General features: G+C 40.6%; 1 protein-coding gene across 2 annotated transcripts in view; it reads left to right on the forward strand.

Moving 5' to 3' along the window:
• Positions 1-27,066, forward strand: part of Gask1b (golgi associated kinase 1B) — a 55,702-nt gene that overhangs the window by 14,665 nt on the left and 13,971 nt on the right. For both annotated transcript variants that reach the window (XM_036190366.1, XM_036190364.1), the window contains exon 3: positions 7,194-7,408. In XM_036190366.1, coding sequence (XP_036046259.1) covers positions 7,194-7,408 — 215 coding nt within the window. The remainder of the gene's footprint in view (positions 1-7,193; positions 7,409-27,066) is intronic.

Below are 27,066 nucleotides of genomic sequence, written 5' to 3' on the forward strand. Positions count from 1 at the left end.
TTAGTTTCGTAGCATCTATACATACGGAAGCTACATAATCTTATGTCTCTACCCTTTGTCCTTTCAAATGAAGAAACCTTATAAAACCAGATGAAGATTTGTTTCCTTTTAAGACTCAGCAGTGCCGGCGTTTGTTTAGCTGGATTTACACAGTCTTACAAGATAGGTTGACAAAGTTCTGTCTGTGCATCTTGGGTAGGTTAGTATCTTCCTCGGAGTGCTAGGTCTTGGCTCTGGTCCTGAAGAGCACGTGGTGGCTTCAGGAGAAAATCAACAATGTGTGGCTTTTTTATTTGCCCTACCATAGCGAGCCCAAGTTACATCTTAGCAAACTTTCCTCTCCTAGTGACCTGTGACTTCCAACCACACATCTCAGCTCAGTCTTCAGTTCTTTACCGTTCCAGTCCATGCACTTCTTCACTTGCTGTTGAACATGCTCTATGTGTATACTTGTTTGATTCTATTAAGTTCTGAGACCTATAAGGCTCAGCTCCTGCCTGGAACCTCAGGGAGCTTCCTAATAAGGTCTCCTCTCTTAATATACGTCATTCATACTTTTTCTACCCCAAATTTAGGACCAGGTAAGTCCAGAGAGTAAATGACACTTTTAAATACTTGTTCAATGGACAAATAAATTAACAATACCTAACATCTTGAATACATGGAAAATTTCCTCTAACTCTTCCAACGCATTCCTCTCTCAAGGCTATCACAAATCTACATTCCTATTTGGGCCTCTCTCATACGTGTTAGCTTGTCACACTCACCAGCTTCAAGCCGAGAGATTTCATCTGCCTGTTCACTTCAGTCAAATTGTGTACATGCAGGTAACATTATTGAGAGGTTATATTTAGGAATATATATATATATATATATATATATATATATATATATATATATATATATATATGTATACATAAATTTGTGAAGTAACAATTAATAAAAAAGAGTTTATAAATTTGAAGGAGAGTCAGAGGGACATGTGGGAGGGTTTGGAGGGAGGAAAGGGAAGGGAGAAATATAATTATACTTTATAATCTCAAAAGTAAAAAAGAGAGTAGGTGGGAAAAATTGTATATATGTATGCGTGTGTGTACATGTATGTATGTATAACCTGAGAGTAGGAGAGAGAGAGAGAGAGAGAGAGAGAGAGAGAGAGAGAGAGAGAGAGAGAGAGAGATTGTTTGCAGTACTCTTGGGCATACTAGGCAAAAGATCTACTAGTGAGCTCAAACCCCATTCCTTAGTATTTTGAGATAATGTCTCTTGCATGCAGCTCAGTCTGACTTAAAAAGAGTAATACAAACCAGGCTGTCATGACCTCAAAATGCCCCAGCCTCTATTTCTGTATGTTGGAATGAGGTAGGCACCACCACACCCAGCACCCATCTATTATTTTGAAAAGATGAATTTTTTATTTTTATTTATGTGTAATCTTGTGTCCCTATGTATGTATGACACTTATGTACTGGTACCCTTGGAGACCAGAAGAAGGAAGATTCCTGGGAGCTGGAGTTATAAAAGTTTGTTAGCTGCCAGATGTAGGTGATAGGAACTGGGTTCCAGTCCTCCAAAGGAGCAGCAAGAGCTGGAGAGATGACTCAGTGGTTAAGAGCACTGGCTGATTTTCCAAAGGAACTGGGTTCAATTCCCAGCACCCACATGAAGCTCACAAGTGTTTGTAATTCCAGTTCCAGGGGATTTGACATCCTCATACAAACATACACACAGGTAGAACACTAACGTACATAAAATAAAAATAAAAAAATAATTAAAAGAAAAGAAAAAAAGAGCTAAATGACTAAGCCATTTTTCCAGCTCTTAATAGATATATGTATTTTAATTCTTCAAATCCTGCTGTGCCAGGCACTTGAAGGATAATGGAGTTGATAGGACTTAATGAATCCTCATACCTAGATATTTTTGACATGACCATTGGAGCAGCAGGCACAAACACCTTACTGCTTTTCTGCACTGGGCAACCCGTAGTATAAAGCTTTCTGTTGGTAACTTGCTGGTGCTTGTGATGTAGCCCATGGAATTTGTTTCCTCCAATGAAGATGCTCCACTGGCTTGGACTAGCCCATGTTTTCTTTCCCAGATCTGTAGAGTTATGCTTAGTGAAAGGCTCTGAGCTGGACTGTTACTTCCTTTTAGTCTCATTCACAAGGACTCTTGGAACTTGGCCCGTGCGATAGAAAGGGCTTTTGATTCCCAGCTCAGAACACTTTTGCTTATTTTTGCCGGGTGATAAATACAGGCAGACATTCACACTCCTACAGCATGCTTGGCCTGCCCCTATAGTGTAGCAAAACCAGTCAGACAGTGTTTAAAGTGAAGGGAATTTAATACATGTAGACAAAGGAGATTGTTCAGCGCATACATTCTTGGTTAATTTTCATGTCCATCTTCCCCAGAGAATATCTTCTTTGTGCTGTTGAGTAAAAAAATAAATAAATAAAAAAAATGACTTAAGAGAACATCAAAATTCTGAGGAGATATTCAGATATTGGAAGAAAGGAGTTTTACTGGCAACCTCATTTTTAAGACAGCAGTGTAACCTTTAATTCACATGGACATCCTCACATCCGTCAAAGGCTGCTTTCCCACCACTCTGACAGTTAGAATTTTATCTCTTCACCATTAAGATTTCTCCGGAGAGCACAGCACTGCATCATTTTGACAAATCTGAATGGGAGGAGATGAACACTGCTCATCTTGAAAACACTTCAGGGCGATTGCCTTTAACCGGGCTCCTGTTTTCAGAGACCATTTCCCCGTCATCACTCAGATCTATCAATGTTCCTTTACCCCCTTCAAAGCTATATTTTATATAAAGTGGAATTCTCCCCTCAATGGCACTCCCTGCTCTGGGATCTGCTGCTCCACTGACAGATATTCCTACCTGTGAGGGTCACACATACTCAGGTACAGGGGGAAGTCTAAACTTCAAAGATGGGAAAGGTCCTGTGCTCCACTCACTAACTAGGGAGCCACAGATCACTAGCTTTCTCTTTTCTCTGGGAATCTCTTTCCCAGACAGGAAAGGAAAGGAGGTCTTTATGTTTTGCTGAGGAAACATGCACAGCTGTGGAGAAAAACCAATTGTGCTTATCTGCTGAACCACCTTTGGCAGGTAGAGGATGACTTCTTAATGATCACAATAGAAAGTATATTAAGTGACTAAGAATGGTGTGCTGTAACCTCAGCACTCGGGGGCTGAATCAAGAGGAATGAAGGTTCAAGTGTAGCTATGGCTACAGCTGAAAACCTGCAGCTGGGGGATGGGAAGAAGCCATGAGTTGTGGTGATGTGCACTTAATCCCAGCACTTGGGAAACAGAGGCAAGAGTTCTCTGAAGGTTTGAGGCCAGTCTGATCTGCATAACGAGCTCTAAGCCAGCCAGGGCTACATAGTGTGACCATGTTTCAAACAAACAAACAAATACAAACAACAACAACAACAAAACCCCACAAAACAACAAAAAACATCCAAGAATTTGGTGATCTACAGAAGAGAAATGGTAAACCCATGAGCAAGAAAGAGTTAACAGCTTATGGCCAAAATGGCCCACTACCTATTTTGATTTCATAAACTGATTTCTGCAATTCTACATGGTGTTGCCTACATTTATATGCCTGAAAAATAATAAAAAACATTGCTAATATTACTACAAGACTTGAAAATCACATGGAATTCACACTTTAGTGTTTACAATAAAACTGTATTGGCTTAGTCACAACCAACTGTCATTCACTATCTGCCACTCTTTTGTGTCATTGTCACACCAAGCCAACATATAACTGAATGGCTGTGGTGGAAACCATGAGGCTAACAAACTCCCAGTGTTTACTCACTGCTCTTTGCACAGTGTGCAGCCACTGGGCTATATTACTGTAATACAATCACAGCTGTGCTACTTAAGTATTTAATTGTAAGAAAGGCAGCTGTACTACAATATTTAGTGAAACAATTATTAGGGTCTGTATATATGAAATGGTCCAATTTTTTTCCTTTGTATAATTTCTGCTTCTTTATCCTGGGAAAAATTAAGTTTCATGAGAGCAAAAATAAAAGTTGATACCTATTTGTTTATAATTTAGCTTCAGTCTCTAAAACACTGCATGGCATATAGTAGTTGCTCAGTAAGCATCAAAGGTTGGCTGAAGGCTGGTGCATTATGAGGCTGTAGAAGGCTCATATGTAGAAAAGCTGCTATAAACCATTTCTTGATAATGCATTTATGCTAAACACTAGATGATGATTTTATTTGTTTGCTTTATTTTTTCTTTCATTTAATTTATATATGTCAACATAAAAATATACGTGTTAGTGAGGTATAATGTTCAAGTCAGGGTAGACCTATCTATCATGCTGATCTTACACAGTGGGTGGCTATAGACAACAATTATATATTTAATATGGCCACAAGTTTCTAGGAAGGGATTTTCAATGTTTACAGCAAGTAGAAGTGATAAAAGTTTGAGGAAAGATCTTTCTTTTTAATGCACGGTCTTACTTAATGATACTGAAGTCAATTTACAAAGGTACACAGTCGATCCTGTGTTACAGGAGGAGGCGGGCTTGGAGAGGCTTTGTTCCCTGTCCAATGTTACAAAGCCACAAAGTCATAGACCAGACCAGAGAGCCAAAGGTCTGTTGAGTTTGTAGTCTAAGCTTCAGCCACGAGTTAACCATGCTCTCTTCCTAAATGTCTAAAGCTTTTTATTTATTCAGGTAAGAGTGAAAGGGGCAGGGAAGTTTGGAAAACAAAGCATGGTGGTTTGTGGGCTGCTGGTGAGTGTGTTTTTCTTAGCTATACATTCTTGTGTAGAATTTCCTTCATTGCCAGAAATAAGGAGACTTGTTTTATTTATTTAGTTTTATAGTAAGGCATGGGTACTCTTAAAGATGAGGAGGTAGCCTAGAAGGTTCCTTTGACTTCTGTAGACCGCTTCTTGCTCCTCCCAGGGCTGGGACTGTACAGGAAACTGCTGCCTGCCTGTCCTTTGTAGTGACTGTGCTGTGACAGGCAGTGTTAGACTTTAGTTCCCTTTGAACACTTTCTTGCTCTGAGATAAAAAGTGCTGTTTGTGAGTCACAGTGTCAAGGACACTGGCTTACAGACTCTCGTCATTCAGGTGTCCTGTGTGTTTGTCTCTGAAAGTTGAGTGACATTTTCTATTCATATTGGGTGACACAGGCCTGATTTGTCTTCGTCACATGAAAGACACATCTTGCATGGATTTAGTTCTCTTAAAAAAAAAATCAGCATCGTATTTGGGGTAGTCACAGTTTGTCTTGATCTTCTTCTATCTTAGAATGTAATTAGGTCTCAGGAGCCCAGTTGCTTAGTAAAAAGAAATAGAAAGGAGGAATGTAATGGTAAAAATGATGATCCTTTGGGTCAGCTTGAGGTACCTTTCTTCTCTTAACTGAGTGTCAGTGACTGTGCCGTATCCTATATAAGCTGAAGACCTTCCTCATGCTCTGCCCTACACTGTTGGTGAAATGGAGAACAAGTTTTCTTTGGAAGATGCGGGGATGGGGTCAGTTAGAAAGATTAAGTTCATTTACTTACTGGTGTGCTACTAGCTTCAGAACAGGCCACGCAGCTGCCTGTTTCCTGTAGATAAGAATGCTGTGAGACACACGTAAGAAAGGTTGAGCTGCTAGCTGGGCGAAGAAAGTTGGAGATTCCGAACACCCGAGCCCATTTCAAAGGGCTTTCAGAAATTCCCAGGGCATGTCTGGACATTCCCGTTAGAATTCCTGAGGGCTCTATTGTTCAGGCTTGTTCAGAATGAGTTAAAGAGGCTTTTTAGAGGTTTGTCGTTGAGTTGTTTTTTTTTTTTTTTTTTCAAGAGCACCACACAGACGTTTGAGTTATAAGCAAATCTGCCCATCCCCATCTCTGTGACTTTATTCGGCTGAAATGGGGGCTTGCTGGTGACAGTTCCGTTTTAAGCCTGAAATGTTCAGTGGATCCCATCATGGACTTTACTGTTGATGATGACTCCACTGGGCCTTACCATACTTTGTTTAGTTTAGCAATGATAGAAATTACATTTCTCTCTAGTGACTGAGATCCAAACAACTTGAGTGCCATTTAAAAACATTTCATCTATGCACATAGTTGGAAAAGTGACATTTGCTTAAAGTTGTCTTATGAGGTTATGTTTGACGACTGTATGATCCCTTTGCAAAAGCACGGTTGTGCTTGCATGTTTCCTATCAGAAAAGAAAAACAGAAACAAAAACACTTCGTTTTCTTGCTTTCCTTTTTTGGAAACTCCAGCCACTGATGTGAAGCATCCAATTTCTCTTTGAAATTTGTGACTTCTAAAAATTCTCCCCACCCCCAGCATCATGGTGTAGCCTCCCCAAATCAGACAGCTGTTATTACAAACAGAGACTGCTCTTGCTCAGAGACCCTGAATAGACAATTATAAATGTCTGGATTCCTTCCTTTCTTGTGGTAGCTGCTTTGAGATGGGGAATAAAACCATGCTAACCAAAGGAGGCTTGAGTGAGTGGTTAGTAGCCTGTTCCTGCCACATCCATAAATCTTGTTAAATTTTCTTTTCTTTGTCTGTAATAACTTCCTACTTTATAAGACTTATAACTGACCAGGTATAGTTAGATTTTTTCCTGCCTGGCCCACAGTCAGGACAAATCGCTCTCACCCACCAGGCCCATAGATGCTCAGACCCAGCCAAGAAACACACAGAAACTTACATTGTTTAGAAACTATATTGCTGTGGCAGGCTTCTTGTTATCTACTTCTTCTATCTTAAATTAACCCATTTCTGTTAGTCTATACTTTGCCACATGGCTTGTGGCTTACCAGTGTCTTTACATGTTGCTTTTCATGGCGGCGGCTGGCGGTGTCTCTCTCAAACCTTCTACTTCCCAGAATTCTCTTCTCTCTTGTCCCGCCTATCCTTCCTGCCTGGCCACTGGCCAATCAGAACTTTATTTACACAGAGCGATATCCACAGCAACCAGGAGTATCATTGATATAAAAATATCAAAACTTGTGAAGACACAGGGCCCATGGAATTTGTTTAATCAGTGTCCCACATTGGACAGGTGAGGGTGAGGTAAGAAAGAGTAAGTGACCTTCCCGAGGACACTTGCCCACTGAATAGGGCAGCATGCTAAGTGAACTGTTTGCTTTTCTGATTCTGTAGATGGCCGCCCTCGTCCTATCGTTCTCTGGGACTCATCTCTAGCATCTGCAAGCAATGACAGCCATTCTTCTGTTAAGATCACCTGGGGAACTTATCAGCAGTTGCTAAAACAGAAGTGCTGGCTGAATGGCCGGGTTCCTAGACCTGAGTGGGGCTGCACTGAAATCCATCACCATGAATGGTCCAAGATGGCTCTCTTTGATTTTTTGTTACAGGTAAGTTTATCCAGTCCCCTAAGTGGTTGTCTAGGACTGACAGTGTTGTAAGGTCTCAACGGAATCTTCAGCAACTGGAGTTTCTACAAAGTTGTAGTTTAAGTTCTAGAAGGGCTGTATCTGGCCATGTGCAGCACACATATTATGAAATTTCATATTCTTCTGGAAAATGATCATGAATATTATTTTTAAAATTACTCTCTGAAGAAGTAATCTACTGGCTAGTCTGCAATATTCCCTTTCATCATGGCTACAATGTATAGAGTTGTGGGGTTGTGCCTTAACATATTCTGGACGCCAACTAAAGCTTGGTGAGAATGGGCATCATTCAAGTTCTGACAATTCTTAAGAATGAGAGCTCAGACTCACTGGGGCTTGGTGATGCTAAAAGTTTATCTTCTTTGCATATTCCCTAGCTGTGTTCCAACACTCATGTGGCTGTACTGCTACAACCACCATTTTCTTTATTTTCTTTCCAATACGCACTTCCCCTCTCTCAGTGGGAGCTCACTGTGTAGCCCTGGCTGGCCTGGAACTCACTGTGTAGACCAGCATGGCTTTGAAGTTGGAGAAATCTGCTTGCCTCTGCCTTGTAAGTGCTGCTATTAATGGTACACACTACCATGCCTGGCTCCAGTGACTTATTATTTTTTTCAACAATACTTCTATAAAGATTCAACATTTAAGAATAATACCTTTATATAACTGAGTAATTCTTGGATTGCTTTTTATGTCTACTATAATTCTTCTTCCAGTAAAGATCTCATGACTTCCCATCACCTCATTCTCCCTTATTCCATGTTACACAAACTGGTTTTCTGTTAGCATCAGTTTCTGTTACCATCCCTAAATGGCAATTGGAGAAGAATTTAGAACCGTTTTAGAACATCTTCCTTTTTGTTTGTTTCTTTTATGTATGTGTATATGACTAGAAGGAAGGTAATAGAAAGGAACAGAAATGTAGACAGAGTCCTCCTAGGCTAGATGGAGATTTCAAGTTCAATGAGGTGTACGTGACACTGTTTTAAAAACAAAAAAGTAGAGAGAAAGCTAGCTAAGTCATTGTCTGGAGGATAAACACTGCTGATGTAGAGAATGGCCCTTGGTGTCTGTGATGAAGAGTGGCTAGTGAAGACTAAGCCAGTGTGCAGGCCATTTATTGGAGGGGAGAGGCAGCCAAAAGTCACCTGGTATTGCTATCTTGAACAGTATTTGAGTCTAGCTATGAGGTATAGATGGATTGTGTATTATGTATGTATTATTTCATTTGTAAATTTTATTAACATATGATGGCTATGAAGTAGGCATTGTTTTTCCATTCTGCATGTAGGAGAATTGAGGCATGGAAACTGTACGTAGTCTGAGAGCTTATATTGGGGTGATATGGCAGTGTTCTGGTGAATGTTTCTGATAATGTGTTTATGTCTCTGATGAAGAACCTTAACCTTGGCATCTCCAGTATTACTATTGGCTGCTAGCAAACCTGACTAATATTTGTCTTGGAAAGATATGTGGTTTTAGTATTTTGGCAACCAAACATATTCCATCCATCCCAGAGTAATACACGTTTTAATCTTTCAGAACAGTTTACTACATTAACAAGCCTAGCAATTAGTGCACTATGAGGCCTAGAAAGACAGCTCCATGATAGAGCACTTCTGTAGCATGTGTGAAAACCTGAGTTGATCCGATCCTCACCACCACATAGGCAAAAACAAACAAGACAGAACACAAAACTGCATATCTAGATTGGTGTGATGTACAGAAATGCCAAGGAGAATTGTCTTTCAACAAGAAATGATCTTGAAGCTTGTAGCTGATAAACATAGAACTTACCTATAGAAAATAAAGGGCAAATCTCTGTCATGATTATCTAGTGTTATGTATTTTAACTCTGAAACCCTCAAGTAAATCTCATTCTGTCCTAAGCTCCATTTTATTATTCCTCCAAGAAGAACACACACACACACACACACACACACACACACACACACACACACACACACCATGCTCATTATATTATAAAAGATGTAAGAGGTAATTGTCTCTAATACAACACCCTAATTTTTTTGTTGTTTTTATTCCTCTGGAAGTGGAATAATTAAGAAAATGAAGTATATTAAATGAAAGCCAGATTCATATCAGAGTGACTGGCTGAATACTAGTTCTGATGGTTCAGAGGTCAAAATAGGGAGAACATGTGCCACAAAATAGTGAGGAGAAAGCATTTGAGGGGAAGTAAAAATAGGGGGCAGTAGAAAAGCATGAGAGGAACATGGATATGACAGTGTTTCATGGTATTTAATCATCTTAAACGTGCCATTCAAATCAAAGCCTTTGTTCACGCAAGTGCTGGGGCTTCCTGCCTGTGGACATAGGAAGTCACAAAAGGGAAGGACTCCTTTTCACAAGTATTTGTTGACTTTTATCCCCATAGGGACATTATTGGCTGCCATGAGGATGAATGTGAGCCTAGGAAATCATCACTGTGAATTTTAAACATGCATACATATTCCACATACCTTGAAATAATAATTAACCTACCACTCATGGTGCACTTACTTTGTGCCAGCCTGGTTCTAGGCACTAAGATAGCAAGTTAGGAGATAGGCATGACTGTCAGTCCTGGTTTAGAGACGAGGAAGCTGAGGCAAGCATAAGTTCAGTATTCTTGCCAGGGTCACATGGGCAGTATTCACTAGTCCATGGAGTCAGACCAGGAGTTGTGTTTTAAGAATCAAGCCTGCAACAATGGCTACCTTTGTCCCTTGTACAGGAAAGAGTATCAGCTTCAGCCATTGTTCCAAGTGAAAAGTCTAAGAGCCAGCCGTGTGCTTCTGTGGGAGCCACATCCGTAGTGACAAACATCTTGATGTCTCTTGATTTGCTTTCTTGAAGCAATCAGTAATTGGCCCCTGCCTTTACACAATTCTTTGTCCTTTCTTACTTAGATGACTGCCTCTAACCCTCTCATACTGTATGAGCCAAGATCACTTATGGCAGAGGTTGCGGGTGTGCAGGATGTGGCTCTACCTGCTTCTGTAGTCTATGCTCTTGCTCCCTCTGCCTGTGGTAAGAAGGGTTTCCTCCTTGATAATTCCTGAGGAAGAACTTTGGGCAAGGCTTTTCCAGAAGTCTCTCAGGCTGATATACCAACTGGGAGCTCCTTACTCTGGTTTGCAAGTCTAAAACTCAGTTTTAAGTTTAAAACTCAAAAATTCCATTTATCAATGGTCAATTTAACTAGAATCTACACACACACACACACACACACACACACACACACACACACACGTATGAATACATATGTAAATGGCATCAGTTGGAAGGGCTTACATATTTTCTTTATTTATTTCTAACAGTGAAGAGGCAAATGGCTGATTTCCTTAAGATAGTGCAACATTTTACCATTTTATGAGTTAGGTCTGATAGTACCGGCTTCTATGTTCTTCCCCACTGTGGGTAGTAGAGGGCACCATGATGTTTTTGCCAATCAATGAAGGATGATAGGGTCTTACTTGTATTTTTTTCATTTTACATTGTGTGTGAGATTGAGGATATTATATATCCAGTATTTAATTTGGTTTTAGTAAGTCTTTTGCTCAAATTATTGCCATTTTAAAACTTTCCTTATTGACTGAAACTTTGCATGTTATGAAAAGGAGACCTTGTTAAATGTCTGCACCTGTTGGCTCTCTGTGACATAAAGAACTGAGACAATCAACTTATAAAAAGAAAAGACATCATGGTTCACAGTTTTCAATGTGTCCTGCTGTGATTTGTTGGCCCATTACTTTGGGCCTGTGACAAGGTGGCAGATTGCAGTGGAGCAAACCTGTTTATGTCATGAACAGTAAATAAATGAGAGAGAACAGAGGGGCCATTCTCCCACAACTTCCTGTTATGTTTCCTCAGGAGAGATGAATGGACACTTGTTACCTTGATGTATCAAAGAAATGATCCATCCAAAGCCAGTGAGCTCATAGGCAAATGGGGGGGTGGTGGTCACGTACAATAGTGGCAAACACTGCTACATCACCAAAAAGTGCCATCCCATCATGGGTAAAGCCTCATGGCAGCTGAATTATGAAGTTTAGCCTTCAGTTAAGCATCTACTTCTTGCATAGTCTAGTAACTCTCAAGATCATATGCGGCTTGGGAACACAAATGGGTAATAACAGTATCGTTTGACTTTTCCTGGGGAGACATGAACAAATTTTGTTCACTCCATCTAGGGCATCAATGACAGAATGAAGAATCAGTTCTACCCAAGTCTAACTTTACAAACCAATGATTTATTAGGCTTACTTATATAGACACATGGATGAAGCCTTAAAGGAACATGGATAATGCAAGGGCAGCTGTATCACTAAAAAGCCCAGCCCAGGATGCATCAGGACTCATTAAGCTGCATCCCAGCTCCCTTGGTGACTTGTAGACAGTTTCATCCACAGAAGAGTCTCTTTTAGAGATTGTTTACTATTTACATGACCTCAGGGAGAGGCCTTGTGACTCCTACCTTTCTGAGTTCCTCGAGTCTCTTGGGTCTCATTACCTTCCCAATCCTGTCTCACTCCCCACAGGAGTGGATATTACAATCTAGAGGAGATATTTGCCTAATAACGTGCCCTTCCTCCAGCTCTGCCCTTTCTTCCACCTTTTCATGATATTCCCCGAACTTTGGTGGGGGCAATATAGATGTCTTGGAATGTTCTTCCATTTGTGGCTGAACATTGAGTCACTACGCATAGAAACTGTCATATATGCTCAGCAGTTTGACCAGGAATGAGTCATATATCAACCACTCATGGCAACAAAAAGAAATTTCCCCCTAGGTCACACCTGACAAGAACAGCAATCTGTGGTGTAAACACAAATGTTTAGAAGGCAATTTGACACATTTTGCTTGGGATGTTGGTAGTGTAGTATGTAGAGTCCCTAACTGAGCAGGGAGTTTGGTGACAATTCTTCCCAAATGACCTGCATAGAATTTCTAGTACTGTAAAAGCCAGGCAATATGAAGGGAGTTTTCATCTTAGTTCCAGCTTGAATTTTCAATATCCTAAGACCAAAATGTGCAATGTCTTCAGCAATAAGGACTTACTCTCCAGCTCAGCATTAACCAACAGCAGGAACAAAGACTTTGTGGTTTGTGAGAAGTCAGGGGTCTCCTTAGCCAACTGTTTACAGGTCTATGTGGTACTTAGATGTAACTGTCAACTTCACACAGCTTAGGTTCACCTGTAAAGAGTCCCAATTGAGTAATTTTCTTTATCAGGTGGTCTGTGGGCTTGTCTATGAAGGATTGTCTTGATTGTTAGTGGATATAAGGTGGTCCTGAGTCAAGAAAGCTAGCTAACTAGGAGCCTGAGACTGAGCCATAGAGTGAGCTGGCAAGCAACATCCTCCATATGTCTGCATTGAGTTCTTTCCTTGACTTTTCCCAATAATGGACTGTGACTTGAAAAGGTAAGATGAGATATACCCTTTCCTCTACTAAGTTGCATTTGATCAGAGTGTTTAATCATAGCAGAGATAGTTAGAATAGGGGTAACCTATTCCTGGCACCAAGGTTTTTATTTAGTAACATGGATTCTCTGAGTGCCTTTTTCTACTCAAATGAGTGCCTTCACTCAGCGTCTTTAACATCTGTTTTCACTTTTCCTTTGGATGTGTTTCCAAATTTGTAGCATACCCAAGACACTCGAGGACATTATATAATGAAACCTTTTTTAGAGAGGGCAGGATGTCTTAAGGTCTGTCCACTTTAAGCAAGTGCCAATTGGTCTTTGGATTTAGCAGCTAGAGTTATACTTTTCAAAATGTAGGGAGTTCCTCTTAAAAAGCATTAAAGGATCTTACCATTTGTATCAATTGTTTTATAATAAGATCAATGTGGAATAGAGTAGAGTGAGGGGGAGGCAGGGCCATATTTAGCCTTCTTCCATCCACTTGTTCTCCACCTCCTGTCTTGCTCTTGCTTCCTCATCCGCACTACTGAGAGACCACAACGCATCTCTCCACCCTAGATGGTTTCCACTGGGCTGCCTTCCACTGCTTGGCTAAGGCTGGTCCAATGCCATGACTGTTATCACCCTTTTAGCCATATTTGGATGCTGAAGGAATCCTGGGCTCGGAATATGGTCTCTACCCCCAGTATATTTTCTTGTAGGGGAGAAATGTACACAGAATATTCTGGTGGAATAATTGCCCACTTCTAGGACAAACAATCCTTTTTAACTGTACCACTCTGCCTTCCATTCTTTCTTTTATGTATTTGGTGAACTGATGGTTAGTCATTAAAGCTTTCCTGAGGCTCACTACACAGCATTTGGTGTTTAAATCTATCCTAGGAACTCTGTCTGACTTTACACAAATTTCATCATATTGGACAGTGGGTGTCCTGGACACACCCCTTTGTGTAATTTCCAGTTTAAATGTTTAAGTCATTTCTTAAGTCATTCAGACCTACCATAACCTCTTCTATGTCATGAAGATCATGTCCTACCTGTGGCTCAGTAAAGTAACAAAAGCCCTTTGGGAATTAATTTTCTTTCTTAGTTATTCAGCAAATCCATCTCATTAGGCTTGGTGAACAGGCACAGAATGTCCTTTCCCTCACTCCCAGTCTCCTCAGTAAAGATATTCCTCTTGTCTTCTAGTCCCTGTACTCATGGGGACCCCAGCTAGCTATAACCACATGTCCCTAATGGACTATTTAAGCCAGTTCACTGGGGACAAATTTTAATTGTATTGTCTCAAGGGTGTGTGAGCAGTTAACTAGTATCTCCACATCTTTGGGACTCAGACTTACCCATTCACTCTTATATCCCATGTTCCATTGCCTCGTAAACCAGGTTATGAGGGCTTCTTCTATTTCTTGTTTAAACGCTTTTTCACAGTTCAAGCAGTTCAGAATCAGAATTTCCTCATCATCGTGGTTTCTTGTATAATCCTTTATTAATGCTCCTGTGTCCATGCTGAGTCATGGATTTTCTCTTCCTCTGTATTAAGAGTCTCACTGATCCTGAGGGCTATCATGTATTATGCCCAGATCGTAGGGACCCCCAAAAGACCACCATGGAGACCGAATCCCACATGTAAAAGCAAAGAGCTTTTATTTCAAGCTTGGTGCTTGGTCTCTGACACAGTGGTGAGACCAGAGAAGAGCCCTGAGCTTGGGCAAGGTAGGTTTTTTTTTTTTTTTTTTTTTTTTTTTTTTTAATCATAGCAGAGGTTGGGGTGAGAGGATTTCCAGGGTTCAGGATCCTGATTGGCTGACATTCGTCTAGGGGTGTCTATAAAAGGGAAATAGGTGTGTGCTAGGCTCAGGGACATCTGGCCATCTTATCTAACCTTATCTAAGGGTTGGAATGTTTGGGATGTCAGCTACTTCCCCTTAGATGCTGGCCCATCTCTAGATGGAGTCAGCGTATGGTTTTTCCTAGATCTGGGTGTTACCTGCACCTGTCATGGCAGCTGTGTGGACAAGCTGTTTTGGGTTTCCCCACATCATACATCATTTCTTTCTCACTTTCTCCCTCCATACTGACTGATTCTACTCATGAGTTCCACGTTTTTGATCTCAGGAATGGATGTTTAACAAATTAGTAATCTTCCTTCCTTCCTTCCTTCCTTCCTTCCTTCCTTCCTTCCTTCCTTTCCTTCGTTTCCTTCCTTCCTTCCTTCCTTCCTTCCTTCCTTCCTTCCTTCCTTCCTTCCTTCCTTCTTTCTTTCTTTCTTTCTTTCTTTCTTTCTTTCTTTCTTTCTTTCTTTCTTTGAGACAGGGTTTCTCTGTGTAGCTTTGTGCCTTTCCTGGAACTCACTTTGTAGACCAGGCTGGCCTTGAACTCACACAGATCCGCCTGCCTCTGCCTCCCAAGTGCTGGGATTAAAGGCGTGTGCCACCAACCCCGGCTAGTAATTTTTCTTATTCTCTTTCCTTTTGTATCTTTAAGAAATGGCAAGCCAACACTTCTGTTTCATCCTCCTTTTTCATTTGTCTTCCAAACTGGAGGCTAATATGAAGGATAACATGAACAATTCCTTTCCTTGTTAGTCTTTCTTTGTCAGGGCAGATTGCGTAGCCCCAGTTGCATGTTTTGTTGCCCCCTCCAAGACCATGCATGTGACACCACAGCCACTTAGGATCCTAAACCGTATGTGTTACTTTCAGAGACTGTGATATATTCTCTGGTCCATCAGTCAATTTGGGTTCCTGCTTGTACTCACACAGTATGTATATCTCACTCATGGAGGCACACCGCTCTGTACCACATAGAGAGAGAGAGAAGGTCACCTTGAGTTTCCCCAAAGATGCTCTGCTCTTGTATGGTTCAACCTGGGTTGGGATTCAGGGACTAGCTTCCAATATCTGGTAAGAGAAAAGGGCCCATGGTGAAAGTTGCAAGGGGATAACATATCAAACAGTGAGAATAGACTTCAGAGTTAAAGCTGTGAGCCAGGAACACTAGGGCTAAGAGGAACTTGCTGCGGGGTATGAGATAGCAAGTGGACCAGATAAGAGGAAGAATGGGACTCTGGGCCAGTGACAGCAGGCTGGTGTCCCCTCCTGGAAGTTTTTGAGGAACAGATAGAAAACACTATGCCCTTCCAGCTAGTCTTGCTCTGAAATGCAGCTAATTCTATTAGTCTAAATTGGAAGTGAGCATGGCTTCTAATAAGAACCTTTCACCTAAGTGACCACCCCAGCTGACCCAATAGGTAAGGAGTTAAATATAAAGCTGTGATAGAGTTAACTCTGCCATGATAAGTAGATCATGTAAATGTGAGAACAAGGAGAGCTTAATACATTTACAACATTTGAGTCATTGCAATGTCAGAGGTAGCAACAGCAGCCAGTTCATAGTTAGCAGACAGTCAAAATTAGTATCTGCCAGCACAAGTCAGAGATGGCAGAGAGGGACTTTAACCACACCTAGCTGGGTGTTTGGTGCATGCTGAGATCATGTTTAGGCTCATGATCACCTCCCTGGTTGGCAGGAAAACTTGTAGAGTATGTGGGCATTCTACTGAGTTGGCCCAATATACCTCAGAGAGCTAATCAGTCTCACAGCATTTACCTCACCATTTGTCCAATTTCCATCATAGGCTTATAAAAGTCCTAGACAAGGAAGTTTGACATGTTTTTCCTCTCATGGAAATCTCTCCCACTCTTGAGAGTTTCTCTGAATTTTTCTCAGTTTCTCTTTTCTGTAATTCTTCCAATTGATTCTGCGTTGCATGTTCCCATGAGAGTTCATATTTTTAAGCTTCAGTAATGCGAGAAAACAAATTGGAGCACTGTCCCAGATTGTCTAACACCTTAGGTCCTTGGATTATTCATAACTGGGATATGAAAGGTTCCAATTTACTAACCCTCCTGTACCAGTAGTAAACATGTCGTATCCCACAGCAGGGTTAATGCATTTGCCACTGTAGAAAGGCAGTATACCATCCCCACAGGAAAAATATAGCTTGTTAGATTACTCTGGTGAATGCTTCACCTACGGATGGAAGAGCCTCAGTTGTACATCCATTGTAATTGATGTACAAATGTTCATTCCAACTGTTCTTTGGTTATGTGGGTCTTTGTTTGGGTACCAATTGTGTTGCGTGACTTTTCCTGGATAGATGCAAACAAATGTCTATTTATCTCAGGTAGGGCATCAGTGACAGACTGATGATTTCATTCAAGTCTAGCTTGCCAAGCCAATTAATTTATTGGAGTTGCTTACAGGACCATGGTCAATCCAAAGGCAGCTGCATCACCAAAAGCCCACACTCAGATGGGTGATGAGCTCCTGAAAGCAGCATCATTGGAACTCAATGTCAACGCTCAGGCAGTTCCACTGAAGAGTATTCTTATTCTCCAACCATTGTTAGAGCCTTGGCAGGGTACCTTTGGGTACTGTAAGTTTCATGAGTTTCCTCTGTCTAGTAGGTCTCATTAGCTTCCTGATTCTTAGAAGCCATTGTTTCCCCTCTAGGAGGGAATATTTCAATTAGAAGGAAATGGTTTCACAAAAGTCTGGAATCCCAAGTCAAAATTTTCTCTCTCTGTCTCTACTAAGGAATATAATAGAGCCAATGCTATCACCAGAGACTGAGCTGTTGTTATGCTGTTTTGCTTATTATTTTATCATGACTAAGGGGCCAAGGCTATCTTAGCTCCACCATGGCTACCAGATGTTCATGTTTTGCCTGGAGAGAAAAGCTATGCTATACCATCTCCAGTGCACTGAAGACTAGTCCTCCAACTTGCTGTATTTAATGTTTCATCACTTCCCAATAACACAGTCCTGGGACCAATCCTTCAACAAATGGGCCCTTACGTGCCATTCCAGATTCAAACTACTGTAACATTTTCCTTTTGATTCTTCTAATACCATCTTATGTAAGATCATATATAATCGACTCTTTTACTTCTTGTATTTACCATCATAAATCGTTCCTAGAAATTGAAGGAGTTTATGCAACAAAGTCTGTATAAACTGGCCAGTTTCACAAGTGTCATTTCATATTTTTGTATAAAATTTTTCTATTCAGGAACATGGAGGTTGGTTTTTAATCAGAAATATGCCCTATCAAAGTGATGCTTGGGAATGTGGTGAGTGGATTTTTGTGAATGATTTTAGATATGTGATGCCTGGAGCAAATGGTAGTCACTTGCTCTGTGAAGCCAGAGCAAGGGCCAGGGAACACAGAACAGTTGTTATTCTCTGCCTAACAGTCTTCATTTGTTTCACCCAATTGGCAAATTTACATTCAGAGAGGCTGGACCATATTCCTGACTCTGTAAAGTACAAAAGAGACACAAGCAATCTTTTCTTCTTGAAGTGTGGGGGTATGAACTTCACAGACCAAAATTCATCACCATGGGGATAACAAACCAACTATTCCAGAGAACATTTTGTGTTTCTATGGTTTGGCCCAATTTCTCTCAAAAGAGTAGATAAAATAACAGGAACAATTTCAGCACGTGGGAACCCTGTTTCCTGACGAAGGAGACTCTAATGGTTAGAAACTGAGAATGGATTAGTTTGCAGAAGATGAACATCAACCATGCCGTTAGTCGTTTCTTAGCCTTGAGAAACCACTTAAGTTTCCTTCTCTTTGGTTTCCCCATCTGTAAAATAGGACACTGTTTAGAGGGCTGGTGAGAGAAGAAATTACTTTTATATATACCTTTGTAAATTTAGAATGATTCCTGATACATAGTAAGTATTATTCATTAATTATGCAAATTGAACACCTAGAAATCCATACATGTAAATAAGAGTTAAGTAAACCAATCTCTCCATCATTAAATTACAAGTCATTTACCAAATAATTTAATTTCTTTGAATGCTTGTGGACTGCTATACTTCTCTTCGAGGTCTTTCCTTATTAGGGTTTAATTTTTTTGACTACTGTCTTTTCTTATAAACTCTGATTTCAAGGGCAAGTTCATTGGACGTTTAACCGTTCTGTTAGCAGGCAAATGTTTGGAGATGCCACAGTACCTGGGGCCCTGTTTTCGGTCACGGAAAACTGTCCAATTATATTAAAATATTAAATCCGAAGCATCAAATTAGGATTGTTACAAGGGAAAGAAAAACTACTTGTAGCACAGAAAATGAGTAATGTTGTCAAAGGAGGGGAGTCAGGGTGTGGTGATGTTATGTTCCCCAAAATATTGTGCACCCTAATACACTTATCTGGGGTCAGAGAACAGAACAGCCATTAGATATAGAGGCTACAAAATGGTGGCACACACACCTTTAATCCTAGCATTTCAGAGGCAGAGATCGGCCTGGATCTCTGTGAGTTCAAAGCTACACTGGAAACAGCCAGGCATGGTAGCAAGAGCCTTTAATCCCAGGAATTGATGGCAGGAAGCAGACAGGTATTTAAAGCATGAGGACCAGGAGCTAGAGCCTGGTTAAGCTTTTAGGCTTTTGAGCAGCAGTTCAGCTGAGATCCATTTGGATGACGACTCAGAGGCTTCCAGTCTGAGGAAACAGGATCAGCTGAGGAACTGCCAAGGTGAGATGGCTGTGGCTTGTTTTGCTTCTCTGATCTTCCAGCATTCACCCCAGTAACTGGCTCCAGGTTTGATTTTATTAATAAGAACTTTAGAGACTTGTGCTACATTAGGGAAAACATTGAAATGGAAGAATTGAATGAATAGAAAATGTTTAGCATTTTTTATTGTTTAATGGGCTGTCATTTTGAGAGTATTTGTTGGATGAGTGATGAATGGATACTTGCCTTAAGAGGGCAATAGTTGTGTGCTCAGAGATATTTGCTTTCATCATCACTAAAAAGTATAACATATTTCTTTGCACTGAAATAGACTTTCTCAAGCTCTTGTTTGTCCTTGACACAAAGAAGGTTTAGTGCAGTGCATAAAAAAGGTGAAGAAGACCATCTCCTGCCTCAAGGGCTGCACAGTTTAATATGAGAGGAAGATAACCATGGTGGAATGTTTCAGGCACCGTAATAAGAAACTGGAAGCTGTGGATTATTCTCAAATGATTGGATTGAGAATGAAGTTAGGGAGTTCGACATTTAATCCAGAAAGGTAAGACTCCATAGGAAGACATTTTAATGGAGAAGAATCTTAGCAATGAGCTTTTCAAATTGTGAAAAGGTTCCTTGAACGGAAAAATGATGCCTGAAGCATTTCCTGTGAAGCAGTTCCTGTTTTCCAAAGGAAATTTTCTCTTAGATGACTGTGAGTAATGAACCTATGGTCACAAAGTCAACAGTTAGCCACAGTGTTCCATGTCCTGACAGCTGTCTGCTCCTGTTACATTTTCTCTCCTTCTCATCTGGTGCCTAAGGAATTTGCTCTGGGATGAATTCCTTCTCATCCCCTTTGCTTTGATTTTTGGGTTGTTTATTTTCCCACTTAGTTGTGTGATAAAAGCAAAAATTTCAACCATCTTTGTGTGTGTGTGTGTGTGTGTGTGTGTGTGTGTGTGTGTGTGTATGCACATCTATATGTGAGTGTACATTCCCTTGTATGTGGAGACCAGATGTTCACTGGCTGACTTCTGAGCCACTGGGATTTTCCCATCTTTGCAGGCCAGCACTGGGATTACAAGTGTGTGCTGCCTGGCTTTTTTTTTTTTTTTTTTTTTTTAATTTTACATATCAGCCACGGATTCCCCTGTCCTCCCTTCTCCTGCCCCCCCCCTTCCCTCAATCTGTCCCCCATTCCCATCTTCTCCAGGGCAAGGACTCCCCCTGGGGATTCAGCTCAGCCTGGTAGATTCAGTCCATGCAGGTCCAGTCCCCTCCTTCCTTCATCCAGGCTGAGCAAAGTGTCCCAGCATAGGCCCTGGGTTTCAAAAAGCCAGCTCATGCACTAAGGACAGGTCCCGGGCCCACTGCCTGGGGGCCTCCCAAACAGTTCAAGCTAATCGACTGTCTCACTTATCCAGAGGGCCTGAGCTGCCAGGCTTTTAACATGGGCGCTGGGACCTGAACTCAGGTACTCATGTATGCACAAGCACTTTACCCAGTGAGCCTTCTTTCCAGTCCCCACCCCCAACCATTTTCAATGTAAAGGAGAACTTACTATCTTTCACAAAACAATGCTTTATTCATTTCTGAACATTCTCTTCTGCTTATGGTCCCTTGTTAGATGATAAAGGACTCCCCAGCATCCTTTCCTCTCCCTTTTTCTTAGAGGCCAAGGCTCTCTCTGGCAGCTCTCTGGAGCCAGTGAGGAAAGACTTGTCACAGGTGAGCATTCCAGTGGCAGGAGACGGGGTAGTCCAGTGCTCCAAACGCTGTGATTTCACACAATTGGCTCGGCCTTATTGTTTTTCAGAATTGGAGCATTATCAGTTTAAATAACCCCTGGCTGTGTATTTATTTGAAGTTCAAACAAATGGTTCAGTTTCTCGTTTATTTGATGGCAAATAGTGAGGGATGGTGGCCTCAGATAATGTCTTGGGACCAAGCAGCAGAGAAAGTCTGGGATTTAGTGATAGTGGTTAATTATCATGATGGATTGGCCTGGACCTAGTCAGTGAAGAGGGCGAAGAACAAAGGGGCAGGCAGAGTGCGTCTTTCTGCTTCTTGTTCTTTGTTGAGACAGCATTCCAATTCTTATGGGAAGTCTGAGGTGATCTGAGTGATTTCCTTGGCTGCAGGTCACTTGCTCAGGTAAAGGATGTAGGGGCTATGCTTTTCTAAACCTTAAAAATGGCCAAGGTTCATAGATGTCTGATGTGTTCTCCAGGCCCTATGCCTTACTGAGGAGCTATGAGCAAGCAAGAGGTTTTTGGTAAAGAAGAATCATTGGTTTTTGAGAGTGTGGCAACTGGTAGGTTTCCTATACTGCAGTGGATGAGCAAACACCCACAGTCACATTAGCACCACTCATTGGACCTAGTGGATGATTGACAAGCAAACACATGAGAAGATGGGAAGTTGTAAGGGGGACATGTTGGAGGGCATATGGAGCGGGGATTAGAGTGGGGGGATGGGGTAGATATGATCTTGTTTCATTAGACATATGTATGAAATTCTCTAGAAAAAAAGAAACATTATTTAAAAAAACTGATCAAGGTCAAACTTCAAGGATAGACATGCTAAACACTGGTGTATATTATGGATATGATAGAATTTTAATTTTATAAAACTGTCTCATTTCATCAGTGAAATTCAAGAGACATTATTTCAGCTGGGCTTAGGATGATAACAATGTTGTCTTTTTAAACAAGCCTTCCCAAGAAGATCTCCCTTCCTTTTAATATTATCTTGTGATACTGCAATTTCTTTGTAATATACAGTACTGTTGATGATAACTGGGTGGACTGTCCAGAAGTCTTGGTGGTGGGCATCCACAGTGTTTCTTCCTTTTTACTATTTGGTGTAATAGAGACATTGGGAGTGATATAAAAGAAGGATTACTTATATTAGTTAAAAGAACAAGAAACAGGTTTTTGGCACTAGATGAAATGGATAAAGGATGTAAAAATTACTGCTATTAAGGAGGGTTTGGGGCTATTTTACATTAGTTCTAAGAAGAGTTGACTTGATGCTTTTCTTGTGGAGACAGGGTCTTGCTATGTACCCATACTGGCCTTAAACCTCCAGTTCTCCTGCCTCAGCCTCCTGAGTGTGGGCCTACAGGTCGGCCTCATTTATACCCAGCTGATTAACTTTACTCAGTTATCTCATTACAGTAAGTTTAACTCATGATAGTGTATTTATAAGTAACTCACACATCTGACTAGTTATTATTTTCGGGCATGGCTAGCTAAAGAATTTGTGTTCCATAGCAGTTGGTCCCTTAGGTTCTCAGACTGCCTGAGGGTATGTTTATCAACTCCTCTCTAATGACTTCTGCTCTTGACCTACCTGTTTTTCCTCATTACACAGCTGCGTTAAATCCACCAGGTTTCTGCTTTCTAAGTCATCTTTGAGCCTTCCTCTGCTTAGTGTCTTACAGTCAAGCAATAGCAAATTTTGACACTTTCTCAAAATGACTCCCCAGGCCATCTCTCCTTCCTGTCAGACTCTTAAACAGACTCTTTCCTTAATGAATCTGATGCCACCTTGATAGTCTTTCTTTAGCTGTTGTTTACTGTGCAAATCATCACTGAATCTACCTGTCAGAAAACTAAAATGTGTCTGTAAGGACTTCCATTTGATTGGATAATCAAGTTTAAATGCCTTCGTGCTTTCAAAATTATTATGGAAGCCAGGCTTATAGCTCAGTGATGGAGGACATGCTGAGGATATGTGTGAGGACCTAGCACTTATCCTCAGGACCAAAGTAAATAAACACATAAGCAAAGTGATTAAACTAAAAACCACCAAAAGTGTGCAAAAGTAGGTAAGGCATTAAAATGAATCTCCGTGTATCTGTCCACAATTCCCAGTTCACAACAATTTTGTTCCCTCTTTAACTCACTCATTTCCTGTTCCTACATTAATCTGAAGGAAGTCATGGGCATTGTATTATTTCATTTGTAAGTATTTCAGCGTGCATAACTAGAAGATAAAACATGAGCATATTAGCATACCTCAAATTATTAATAATTTCTGTCATATACCAAAGGTTTTTTTTATTTGTTTTGTAAATGGCATATGTATATACTTCATTTGTTTGAAAACTGGATTTCAATAAAGCTTGGCTATGTGGTCAGTTGGGGTCTTTAAATATATCAACTCCAATACTCCAAGCCTACATCTTCTTATTTTTGGTTCATTTATTTTTCCTTTCCATTTACATGATCATGTAAAGCCAGTTTCTTTGGGCCTTCTATGTAGGTCCCAGGGGATGCGCTCTCATTTTTAAACAGACAGGAGGATTACAGAGAGCACCTCTGGATGTGTTTGGTAATTGATGGACCTTCAATCTATAGAATCTAAAACAAGTCAACCTTTCCCTCTTGGATTCTCTTCTTTGGGGTCTCTATTTGGTATAAATCCAGAAGCACAGGGCCTACCAAAAACAGGACACAGCATTCCCTCTCTTGGAGTGACCTTGTCAATTCTTTGCTGATTTCCTTTCAGTCTTTTCTTTGAAAACTTGACTTTTTCCCCTTCCTCATTCCTCACTCTTGCATCTTCTCCCAGATGTGATCCCCCTTATGAAACCAACATGTCATTCTAGCTAGAAACCCCCAACATGTGTGTATCTCTGAGTTCATATGTAGTAAGTGGAGATTTGTGCGTCTTCAAAAAGTTGGCCTACTGCAAATTCAGGTGTATGTACCGTCCTGCTTCTGTACCTTTAACAATTAAGGAGTGACAGATGGTGTGGTGGAAGGTAGGGAGGATGTTTTTCTGAGAACAGATCAAGCCAGCATTCAGGAGGCAGAGGCAGGCAGATCTCTGAGTTCAAGGCTAGCCTGGTCTATAGAGCAAGTTTCAGGACAGCCAGGACTACACAGAGAAACACTGTCTAGGAAAATCAAACCAACCAGAGAAACAAAAAAACAAAAACAAACAAGCAAGCAAGCAAAATAAACAAACCCCAAACCCCAAATCAACCAACCAACTAGCCAAAAAAGAACAAGGCATGGGTCAGGAAATGTTCTCTAGATTGAAACCAGATTCTTTTTCCTTCTAATTTTATTTTTTATGTGTACGGTGTTTGCCTGCATGTATGTCTGTACACCACATAGAGCCCATGGAGGTCAGAAAAGGGCACCATGTCTCCTTGGAACTGGAGTGACAAATGGTGGTGAGCTATCATGTGGGTGTGGAGAATAGAATTCTACAATATGGATTCTCTGCAACAACAGCCAGTGCTTTTAACCACTGAGCCATGTCTCCAGCCCTGAAATCAGATCTTGATGCATTCACTGTGTGTGACCATTTTAACAATATATGGAAGCTTTGTTTTGCATTTTAGGTGTTTGATTTAAATACTTAAAAAAAAATCAGCTATTCTATTCCTGATAGTGCATTTCAGCACTTCTTAATTTACTTTATAAACCAAACTGGAAAATTACAGACATTTAGAGAACCATTGAAAGTTTTTGATGAAAGTCAATGCATTTCTATTGAGGAATTTTTATAATTTCCTGTTGGTCTCAGTTATCATATAAGGTTTAAGGGCTTGCCTCTTGACACTGACAAAACATCATTTCCATGTTTTGTTTCTCTGAGGGTTTCCATGCCAGGTGTCTTTGGGTTGATCATCACATCTTCTTCCTCTTTGACCATTCTTTGGTATATCTCCTTTCAATAGGACATCTCCTTTAGATTTCATGCCTTCAAACTGCATCTCATTGGAAGGTCTATAGAATCTTCCTTGGTAGAGATTGACAAGCTTTCCTCTGAGAATTATGTTTTCTCAAGACCTCAGCATGGGAGGAAGGAGACAGTGGAATTACAGGGTCTCTAATTCAAGAGGCAAATGCTTTCCACCTTATGGACCTTAAATGGAACATACCTCTGGTGCTAAAGTTCTCTTCAAGAATATAAGAAGAGAAAAGCAAATATGTGTCCATTGAAAAGCAAATATGTGTCCATTGAACTATGGTGATTCTGTCTTCTAGGTTTTGACCTCATCTTCTGTGAAAGACTTGAGGTTTAGAAACCACATTCTCTCACTACACTTTTTTTCCCCCTGAGACAGGGTTTCTCTGTGTAGCTTTGGCTCCTTTCCTGGATCGCGCTCTATAGACCAGGCTGGCTTCAAACTCACAAAGATCTGTCTGGCTCTGCCTCCCGAGTGCTGGGATTGAAGATGATCTCCCTACACTTTATGTAAACTATTTAATTGTTTTATTCTGGAAACGAGAGATGGGGAGAGGGAGAGGAGTAGTCTTTAACTACATCGACTCATGCTTGGCTTATGAACCAACAGTGGGCATCTGCAGCCAATATCCACTTCTCGGGATACTAGCCAGTCTCCCCTCACCCACCTTTTTAAGTTTTTAGACAGGGTCTCAGAGGCTGGCCTCAAACTCATGATCCCTGTCCTTGACTGTTCTCCTGTATGCTGGGATTACATGTTGGTGCCACCATGTCTGCCTTAGTCCACTTTCTTGAAAGAATAATTTGTGCCTCCAAAACTATGCCCCTTGTTAAGGAGTGCATAGCTTCCTGAGACGTCTGCTCCCAACATGAAAGATTGAAGACTGTTAATTTATTTTTCTTCTAAATATTAAAAATATTTTACTGCCCATATTTATTTGACAATGCAGTATTTCAGCATTATAAATAATTTACACTGGTGGAATGAGGTATCTCCAATCATCTCTAATTTTTGAATGTCCAAAACCTTCTCTGATAGTTCTTTTGAAATAGGCGATTAATTCTTGTCCACCACAGTTGTATTACTGCACTACAGAACAATTCATTATCCCTTCTTCCAAACTGTAACCCTGTGCCCATCAGTCATCTTCTCTTGTCATCCCTTCCCTACTCTTTGGGTGTCTGACAAATACTAGTCTATGTACAGTTTCCATGACATCAGTCCTTTAAGCTTCCAGAGATCAGTGAGGCATGTGCTATTTCTTTTTCTGTGCTGGACTTATTTCATGTACTATGATGTTCTCCAGTTTTGTTCATGTTGCCTGAAATAACAAGATTTTACTCTTTTCTATAAACAGTACTCCATGTGTGGCTCATGAGTTCATTCTCCATTCATCCACATAGACACCTAATATAATTCCATGGCTTGGCTGTCATGCAGAGTACGGCAGTGAGTCTGGGATGTAGATGCACAGTAGATGTACATGATTTTGCACATGTCCTAGCATTCATCCCCAGAAGCTCCTGTCTTTGATTTCTCTAAACTAGGAGGTTGGTTGACCCAAGTGCTTGCTTTTGTATTTGAGTAAAAGAGAGAAATTTCTGGTCAAAACTATGATAACCAACTAAATATTTCTTGGTCAATTCTAGTTTTATTGATAACAAGGAGTGGAGAACATATTGATTAGTTATGTGCCATTTTTTAAAAAAATTATTTTCACAGTTGCTATGAACTTTCCAGATAGAGCTGAAATTAATGATGCACAGTTAGAATGTTTCAATCATGTGTCTAGTTATACACAGGGATGATGGAAAGATGATGAGTTTGAGAAATCCTGTTATTCAATACATGACATTTGAGATTCAAAGGCTTTTTGACACATTCTGTGAGCTAGCTTTTGCTTTCTTCCTAATGCCATTGCACTTTTCTGAAACCCACTTAC

The sequence above is a fragment of the Onychomys torridus genome, chromosome 6 (genome assembly GCF_903995425.1).
Source record: "Onychomys torridus chromosome 6, mOncTor1.1, whole genome shotgun sequence".
NCBI classification, from domain to species: domain Eukaryota; kingdom Metazoa; phylum Chordata; class Mammalia; order Rodentia; family Cricetidae; genus Onychomys; species Onychomys torridus.